This window comes from Megalobrama amblycephala, linkage group LG12 (assembly GCF_018812025.1).
Source record: "Megalobrama amblycephala isolate DHTTF-2021 linkage group LG12, ASM1881202v1, whole genome shotgun sequence".
In the NCBI taxonomy this organism is placed as follows: Eukaryota; Metazoa; Chordata; class Actinopteri; order Cypriniformes; family Xenocyprididae; genus Megalobrama; species Megalobrama amblycephala.
Genome location: NC_063055.1, coordinates 13,322,787 through 13,333,132, shown reverse-complemented (window position 1 = coordinate 13,333,132; position 10,346 = coordinate 13,322,787). Strand labels below are relative to the sequence as shown.

Below are 10,346 nucleotides of genomic sequence, written 5' to 3'. Positions count from 1 at the left end.
ACAAAGAGGTGTATTTAACAGAGGTGAATGACAGAAAAACTATTCTTTCTATGCAGGTGGGTGGGGAGGACTGGTTGAGCAGGTGAGTTCAGACTGAAAGTTCTCTCCCTAACAGGTGCATGGAGACGCTACAACAAGAGGGAATATGAGAGTCCGTCCTCATTTTCCATGCTAAACATTTATGCAAAATCCAGCATGTTGCCGCGTGTGAAAACAAATACAGACTTAAGCCTGGATATTTGCATGAGATCTTCATGTTTATGAGGGGTAACTGCAGCAGTTTCATCTTAGTATGCCTTCAAATATATGTATGTAGCCTATATGTTCCCCTGGGATAAAGGCTGGTATTTCTTTTAATATATGCGTACCTTTTTGGGTGATAGGAGATTATATGTAATGTACAGGCCAACATAAATTTACCATAGTATCCAAAATACCTCCCAGTTACTGCTTGAAAATGATTAATATTGAATCTCTGAACAGCTTGATAAACGTAGACTACATCAGATTACAGTAGTGGAAATGATCTTTTCTCTGATTGTTTTTAATCACATTTAGTGTTCTTCTTGGTGATTGTGTCTGTTCAATTTAATTAAATTTGATTTATTTCTTTAGCCCTTTGCACAATACATATTGTTTCAAAGCAGCTTGGAGAAAATAGAGCCTCACAAAACCCTTGTGAATGGGGACAGTTGCATGGAAAAAAACCCCTGGGATAGTTAGGTAGGATGAGGTAGAAACCTTGGGGAAAACTAGGCCCAACAGAGAGAAGTAGGCGTACACTGTCTCTGGCTGGCGCATACTTAACTAATATTTACAAAAATATAGTCATATTTATTAACATACAATTGTTAATAGACCTAATGTAACCCAACCTCAGAATTATTTACAAAAATATAGTCATATTAGCACACAATTGTTAATAGACTCAGAACCTCGGAATTTATTAATTGCCACTTGGGGGGAAACGGGAGATAAAAAAATGGTCAAAATTATAAAAGGAATAATAAATTAAGGACAAATTATTACCTCTAAATAAGCTAAATAAATAAATAACCTCGTGTACTTATGTAAATCAGGCTAATTGTACTATAAATTTGCAATAAATCAAAAAGTAACACGTGTAGTAACCTGAGAGCAATATGGCGGAAACTGTGGTTTCCAAGGGTAAACTTTTGTAAAGGAGCTGCTGTATGAGGCCATGACATTCCTTTTAACGAATTTTAATTTTGTTGAAGGAAATAAATATTGATATTGTACATATTTAGCGGTTAATGAGTTGAAGGGCGTCAAAAAGTCGCCAGGTGAGGTGCAGGTAGATTGACCTTAGCTAGTTGAACTTGTGCTGCAGGCAGCTCGTGCCGGAGGCGGGCGCGTGCCAGCCGTTGTCATGTAAAACGGCGTGTTTCAGGTCTGTCCGCATAGTGCGCTGACAGGTTCACGATACAATGGCACAATGAGGAATACCACACAGCCACTGTTTGCTCGGTTTCACTTGAACCCTCCAGGTGATGTCACAGCGCGAGACCCGCGCAACAGGATCGGGGACATTTCTCCCCTATTTAAACCTGACACATAGAGCGCGCGGCTGTGGATGCGTTTTTGAGAGGTAAGCCATAGTTTATTGCTTTTTGTATTGATTTGAGAGAGTTTATATACGATGTGCATTTTCATCATCAGCGGTTCGGTTATTCTGGTGTTTGTGTGCTTTCTCAAGTCTGTGCTGCGCTCCCCTACCAATTAATTTATTATCCAGAGGATTCACTTTTCCCAGCTCGATGGTCCGTGCTCTGCGGGGTAATGATAGGTCCTAGGGCACGCGTACAGATACATTAGGGAATAAAATGATTTAACCTGTTGGTTTTGTGATATTGCTACAAACCTAGGCTATTTAAACAAGTTTATGATTTAAAACAGTGTGGTTGCCATCACAGTTATTGTCGTTATAAGTGTCAGTAGTAAAATTCAAATCGACAAAGAGATAAATTCTATAGAAACCGACCACTTTAGTATATGACATACTGGCTGTTTGAAAACCTTATCAGCTCAGAAAAGATCACCTGATGTTGAAAATGGCAACAAATAACTGGATTGAACTTGCATACAAAACCTGCTCAGGCAAGAGAAGCTCTCAGAATAATTAGTTTAAGAATTTCCTAAATAATCCCTCTTCACTTTGCAATATTATCCCTAATTATATATATTTTTTTTCTAAAGTTGGTGGCCTGGATTTTCTCCTACTTTGTAATTATAATGTTGCAAAGCTCTCCATCCCAAACTGTCTAATTTCCATAAGCAGATGCTCTTGGCTTGCTCTCTAATATATAAACACAACTTTTCTCTGCACAGATATTACTTATGGAACAATAAGGATGTTCCCTATAAAAAAATAAATCCATTTTCTTTGACAACTGGTTCAAAAACAATCATATTTTAGCTTTTAACTCACATGACAGACTTTATAGCTATTTAGATTTTTTTTTTTTTTTTTTACAAAAATATAAAATTCCTGTAACTGCTAATGAATATGCTGTTGTGTTCTCAATGCCATATTCTCTCCATAAAGACACTTAATTCTCTGGAGTGTCTTTATTGCTGTACGGTACTCCATTTCCATAGCCATGTACCTACCCTTTGGATTTAACTGACACAATGATTGGAAGCATATGCTTTCCTGTAGAGCAACAAAAAATAACTATCAGAGCTCTCTTCCAAAGAGTAACAATTCCTTACATAATACCGTATTGGAATAATATTGTAGAGAGTATACCTTGGGAAATAGTATGGTCCTTGCCTCAAAAGTATCTGCTTACCAATAGACCTTATTCAGAGCAGCGCCATGACGGGTATGAAAGTGAGGCTGTGAGGGATAGACATGCTGTGTTTTCAATGGCTTCTGCTGTATAAAGCTCCTAGATCACTTATAATTTTTATATAAAATTATATAAATTCTATTAAAATGTCTTGGAAAGATGTTTTTGCAGTGTTTCGTCAGCATTACAATCCAAAAACAGATTAAATAACATACAATGCACTGACGAGATGTTTGTCTATTCCTCACATCCTCGCTTTCATTCCCATTAAAATTCAAAGATGGCGCTGCTGTGAATAAGGTCTATAAAGAAAAAGAAATAACATTTAAAATTGATTCACAAGGTTTACCCGACTAAAGCCTTACTTGGGAGAATTAAGTCAGATATTGAAAAAAAATGTCTCTTTTTGTCACTCTTCTGAGGAAAATGTTATTCGCTTGTTTTGGCAATCCACCCACACAGAGAAATGTTGCTCAGAGTTTTTTTTTTTTTTTTTTTTTTTTTTTACTGCTGATCCAATTTCATTTTCTAAGTGACCTTTCTTTCTGTTTTAAAGATGTTTTCTTTGGCTTGTTTGAATACTCAAAAGAGAATATAGGAAAATATTCATTTTTGTTTCCTGCTAACTAAATTTCACATACATAAACAAAGATTTACTAGCTCTAAACCTCTTTTCTTTAATCAAAGTTGATTTAGACAAGTAACTACCCAAAGCTCTGTTAATCCTAAAGCAACAAAAACTGTATTTTTAATATTCATCCTTTGTGTCCTCATAAGGTGTAAATTTATTACATTGTTTCTTTTTTTCTTACCCTGACAACACATCTGTATCTACCTTAATGTTTTATTTTTATTGTTGTTTAATAAAAAAAGAAGCTCTCAGTCAGAACCTGTCAATTTCAGCTCATTTTAGAATAGATAGGATTTTACATTTTTGAATTTTGAATCATCCCTGTGAGTCGAATTGTTGAATCTGTTCTCTTAAAAAGATTCATTCTCTGATTTGTTTGATTCTTTGCATAGCTAATGTTGCTTTGTCAGTAGGTGGCGACAAGTATGTTTACTGTAATATGAAGGAGTCACTGAAACCGAGTCGACCAAAACAGTTCTTAGGGCAAGTGGTACTCACTGCAGAGTCAAATGACGTCCAGCTCCATCTCTCCTGATGGGGCGGAGGATAGATTTGTGGGTAGGGTTAGGGTGCGGTTAGATATCCTAGCTCCACCCATTAGGTCCAAGTTACATTCGCTCCTCCTTGTTGAACATCTAGCGAGGAGGAGCTAAACCTAAGCTCCACCCATTTGCAGGCCGCTTCGCACAGAACGCAAGACGTAGGGGCAGTGGGGTAGAAAAAAATGCAAGGTCTCCAGATGCGTTTTTTTTTATGTAGTTGAACTTATTATAACTTGAGTACGAGATACTGCAAAAGACGCGAGCACAGCGGTCAAACACGCCTGTTTGGTGCATGTTTACAAAAACAGTGGAAAAGTTGCACATTGGGATGCATTCTGTGCGAACGACTCCTAAAGATGCAATCACATTAGTGAAATTTTGAGGGCAAAATGGCACGTTGTCCATTGTGTTCACAGGAGTCACTTTTAAATCAAGCAGCTTTCTATTGGTTAGTGTGGTGAACAACTTGAAACCAATGTGGAATCTGCATGCGGAAATCTTTGATCTCATGAGAAATTCCAGGTTGTGTGGATTCCTGTTGAAATGTGCCGTACAACGGTAAATGTGACTGTGCCTTAAAGTGATAGTTCACCCAGAAATGAAAATTCTGTCATCATTTACTCACCCTCAAGTTGTTCCAAACCTGTATGAATTTCTTTGTTCTACTGAACACAGAAGAAGATATTTTGAAGAATATGGGTAAGCAAACAGTTGATGGACCCCATTGACTTCCATAGTATGGAAAAAAATACCATGGAAGTCAATGATGCACCACACCTGTTTGTTTACCGACATTCTACAAAATATCTTGTTTTGTGTTCAGCAGAAAAAATAATTTCATACAGGTTTAGAACAACTTGGTGGTGAGTAAATGACAGAATTTTCATTTTTGGGTGAACTGTTTCTTTAAGACCAGATGTTTACATTGAAAACAGTGGAAAAACATTGCCTTGGAACTCGTGAACAGCCCCTTATCCTTTAATAAAATTTGTCTACCATATCTACTATAAACACCAGAAAGGCAGAGATTTGCTTTTGTTCAGTATCTCCATTCTGTCACAGTCGAGTCTGGAACACTCTGTGTAAAGACAACAAGCTTTAGCACAATGACAAGTGTTTTGCTGTCTGTGCTGTGTTGTCTTCAACACAGAGATGTAAGCCATAGAATTTTTGATCTATCATTACAGTGAATAATAAAACAGTCTCTCTTTCTCTCAGAGATCCCGTCATTCCCGTCCTTTGACAAAATGGCAGGTGTGTTTTCCTACGAGAGCTCTGAAGTGGACTGGTGTGAAGACAACTATAAACATTCAGAGAATGTTGTGGAATATTTCAACACGGTATGAGCATAACAGACAAGCTTGCGAATCCTTTCACACATGAATCACTGTGAATCATTCTCAATTCAGTCATTAACACTAGAGGAATCCTATTCGAGACACTGTTAACTACACTAATTGCTGCAGTCTCAATGCTCAAAGTGCCATGGTTTCATCCAGAAACTACACCCACACTAATGACACAACTGCAGTGACTCAGGCACACTGTCACACCTATCCAGAGACAGAATCCAGTGCTGTTCAGTTCAGCCCATTCGGGTTTTATTTATGGATCTTCCTCAATATCAGACTGATACAAAATGTGTAAAAGTCAACATGGCTGCTATAAATCCACATTTAGGTGCACCATGGGATAGTATTTGAGTTGAAGTATGTCTGATTCACTGATTCAGCGTTTGTTCCCTTTTCAGATGAGCAGTTTCATCTTCTTTGTGATCTCACCCATAATGCTCTACCTGCTGCACCCATATGCCAAGGAAAGAAACCTGGCTGTGCATCTGGTCTGGATCATGATGGTCTTTGTAGGTAAGTGTGAAGAGTTGAATCTAAAAGGAGTTGTGACATTAACAATCCATCAGGGGGCAGCATTGTTCAATAGCCAAATTTAAAGCCAGCGAAACTGAAATCCACTGATTGATTATATTTCATTCAAATAAACGAAATAATGAAATGTCACTTTGATTTTGTTTGTTTGTGGCAAAACAGGTGTGACTTATACAAAACGCAACAAAATGTTCACGTGCAAATCAATACACCAGAAAACCATGTTCAAATTATTATTATTATTACTATTAAATTTTTTTTAACATTTTGTTATAAATAATAATTTTTCATAATTAAAAAAAAAAAAATCCTCAATGCTGTTTCCTCAATAAAATAATTGTTATGGTATTTACATGACCTCCTTATACATATCAACCTATTAAAGTCAATTTTAATTGTATTCACTTCCCGTTTTACTTCCATTATGTGACACATTTCCGAAAGAAAAGGGACATTTGGCAAGAAAAAGGTAGTGTGGGAATTGATTCCAGAATAAAGCCGGACCAAATGCGTTTTTTTCTCCTTCCGTGATGTCTCTCTCACTCCGTGTTCTTGTTTTTCAATCTCTCTTCAGGTCTTTTCTCCATGTATTTTCATATGACTCTGAGTTTTATGGGCCAGATGCTGGACGAGCTGTCAATCCTGTGGGTTTTGGCTATTGGCTACTCCCTGTGGTTCCCACGCAGGCACTTCCCATCTTTTGTTAAGGACAGGTAACAATTTCCTATTTTTCATGTTTCTTTACCATGGTCTGTTTCTATGTAATGGCATGAACTTCTCTTCCTCCTCTAAAAAAAAACCTGCATCTGCAGTTCTGTAAAAATAGGAGCAATTAAAGGATCGATTTACAGTCTTCAGTTTGTGTAACAGTAACCCTGTTTTAACCTGCAGCATCATGTTCTGATCTCACTGTGGGAGAGATGGTTTCCACAGCTTTCTCAGTGGGGTCCAACCAGCCTTATATTAATATTTAAATGCTTGAAAGCAAGTTGAGACATCGTTTTGATTGGTCTACTGTCTTAATAGATAGTTATATAAGAAAGTTACTGATATATTCCCCTGATTTTGATGATTATTTTGAGTATTTTAGATGACTAGACTATTTGCAGTCTAAAGTGTGCTCTCTCTTTCTCTGTTTTGTTCTTTCTCAGGAGAACGTTCTCTCGTTTGGTCCTGATCATCACTGTCATAAGCACTCTGTCCTCTTTTGTCAAGCCTACAGCCAATGCCTACGCTCTCAACTGCTTTGCTATCCATATCCTCTACTCTCTGTTTATGGAGTTAAAGAGGTAAAGGATGTGCATTCAAGCTTTTCCACATGTTGTTATAGTCACTATCGTCCACATTAAGACTATAAACGCTACTTATGCGAGATCTTTTTTTTCTTTCTTGTTTTGCTCTCATTCAATACTGATCTGTTTGTCAAACAGTTGCACAGATGAGCGAGTGCTGCGTCTGGCCTGGGCGTCCACTGGCCTGTGGGTTCTGGCCATCTCCTGCTGGATTAGCGATCGCTTCGGCTGCAGCTTCTGGCAGAAACTGGACTTCTGTTATCTGCACGGTATCTGGTGAGTGAGCCATGATATCCTGCTGTATGTTGAGTTCATTTAACACTATAAATCCTACCGATTCATAATTGATACACAAATCTCTAAAGCCTCTAGACTATAAACACAATCAAATCTTTGCTGATAAAATGGTTCTGTATGTCATCTAATTGATAGTTTATACTTATTTAGCAGGTAAAAGGACTTTTTTTTTGCAATTGTAAAAATGTCCACCTTCACCAGTCTTTTTGCTGTGAAATCTTTACTGATTTTTTTTTTATAAAGTAAATGTACGAATAACTTTTATATTGTTAGTAATATTTCTGATTGATTTATGCTTTTCCACCCACAATAAAAACTACAGAGCATTTAAATATAATTTAACTATAACATTATTTGGAGATACAGATTGGCAAGTGATATTTATATGCATTTTATGTAAGTACTTTACTCAAATATTATTAAAATTTGTTAAAGATTTTCTAGTCATATTAGTACGGAAGAGGATTAGGGCCAAGCAATAATAAAAAAAATAAAACCATTTCGAGATTAAAGTTGTTAAATTTCGAGAAAAAACTCGTTAAATTTCGAGAAAAAAGTCGAGATAAAATGTTGAGAATAAACTCATTAAAATACGAGAAAAAACTCGTTAAATTTCGAGAAAAAAGTCGAGATAAAATGTTGAGAATAAACTCATTAAAATACGAGAAAAAACTCGTTAAATTTCTAGAAAAAAGTCGAGATAAAATGTTGAGAATAAAGTCATTAAATTAACGAATTTATACTCATAATTTAACGACTTTTTTCTCGTAATTTAATGAGTTTATTCTCGCAATTTAATGAGTTTATTCTCGTAATTTTACTTTAATGAGTTTATTCTCGACTTTTTTTTTAAATTTACGAGTTTGTTTTAATTTAACGACTTTTTTTCTCGTAATTTAACTAGTTTATTCTCAACATTTTATCTCGACTTTTTTCTCGAAATTTAACGAGTTTGTTCTTGTAATTTAACAACTTTAATCTTGAGATGGTTTTATTTTTTATTATTGCTTGGCCCTAATCCTCTTCCGTATATTAGGTAGCTGTTTATTGGTCAATTTTTTGTCAATTGGTTAATTTTTTATTTGTGAGAACAAAATAAAAATGCCAAATTGTGCAGACATAATTTTTGGCCAGGCTGTCAAAGATATTATGAACACATGAACCAACAAAATATTAATAACTGATTATGTGGTAGTCAATATATTATTTTTTATTTTTATTATTTTTATTTCTTTGCAAAATAAAATAAAACCTCCAGCTGTAGTTTGCCTTTTTTGCCAAATAATTTTGTCAGATAAATACCTTAACCAAGTTTAGTGTTTTGTCCTACCATCATATTACAAAATATATAAAAAATAATAATAAAATATTTGCCTCATATTTTGATGATTTCATTGAACTTGTTGGTTCATTAAAAACAAATATCCCCTCCAGACATCACTTTTGGCCAATACTGTAATCTGTGTTATAAAGATCTCAATGATTTACATTACAAGCTCTCAGAATTTCATCTTAATATTAGGTCATTTAAATATCAGCAACTGCACCAAATTGCATATTTTTGCTCAGTTTTTGCCTCTGAATAAAATCAAGGTGTTTTATTTCTTTTTGAGAGCAAGTTCCATAAAAGCCTGATGTATCAATATGATACTCAACAAAAAATATTTTAGATATTTAATATGTTGTCTAAAGTTTTAACAAACTGTTCTATTTAAAGTTTTTTTTTTTTTTTTCTGACTATTATTTCATATGTCAGGCTTTACAGGGTTAAGCCACATTGTCCAGACTTTCAGAGTGTCATGCTAATCTATCTTCTTTTTCTCCACGTCTCTGTTCAGGCACATTCTGATTGTGGTGGCCACAGCTTACGGCAGCACTTTGATCGCTTACCTGGATGCTAGTGTGGAGATCCCTTATTCCCTCCCCGACCTGCAGTACTGGCCACGGAATAACTGGGCCATTGGACTGCCTTACATAGTCCTCAAAGGAACCACAAAGACCCGGAAAAGTTGCTAGCAGGCACAAGATGAACAGATGCAATCTCATTTTTAAAGCTGCTCAGGTGTAGCGCTGATCTAGGATCAGCCTTTACCGTTCAAATCTTGGTGAATACATTTATACGGACCGGAAGGAGCTGATCCTAGATCAATACGCTGAGACTCCATATGTTATGTAAACACTGAAGAGAAACTTGAAGCTTATGTTGCATGTTGTGGTGAAATGGTTGCAGTTTCAGGCACTTTCTCCTCATTTCTTCTCAAAGAACCTGAAACTGAAGTATGTGTGTGTGTGTGAATGTTTTCACGAAAGTGACTGTATTCTCGTCTTTGTTATGTGAAAATGAATATTTGCACTGTTTTGACAAGATTGAATGTATGTACATTCTGTATTTTACTTGATTTACTCAATATGAAACAAAGGTAACCAAGAAAAAATGTCATAAGCAACTACTTGATTCATGGGTGAAACTTGAATGATGATTAAAATGTAAGTATGTTATATTACTAGTCTGATCAGAGGAGGAAAAGTCATGCCGCCTGTTCAATGTGAGATCTGAATGATTTTCTCACAGTAAATGGTGCAAACATTTGTTTACAAATGTAATACCTGGGATTATGTGCATTTTGGTGTGGGATTTTTAAATCTAATGCTATTTTACTGTATTTTTTGTTAAACTTTATATATTATATATCTATATATTGTATGCTAACTTCTAACCTCCACCTTAGCGTGTGATATTGTGTATATTGATGCTGAACAGTTCAGTGGCATCACTGTGGAAAAGACTGATGTGACACGAAACTAATGATGATATATGGATATATTTTTATATAAATTATGAATGCTGGGACATGTATTTGGTTTGAGAATTTATTTAAGGGTTTGTT

General features: G+C 35.7%; 1 protein-coding gene across 1 annotated transcript; it reads left to right on the top strand.

The window, feature by feature from the left end:
* Positions 1-98: 98 nt before the first annotated feature.
* Positions 99-10,309, top strand: acer1 (alkaline ceramidase 1). The gene is made up of 7 exons (XM_048209056.1): positions 99-1,609; positions 5,205-5,326; positions 5,737-5,851; positions 6,444-6,582; positions 7,021-7,158; positions 7,300-7,437; positions 9,297-10,309. The coding sequence occupies exons 2-7, from the start codon at positions 5,234-5,236 to the stop codon at positions 9,472-9,474; spliced, it is 801 nt and encodes a 266-aa protein (XP_048065013.1). The 5' UTR covers positions 99-1,609; positions 5,205-5,233; the 3' UTR covers positions 9,475-10,309.
* Positions 10,310-10,346: the final 37 nt, after the last annotated feature.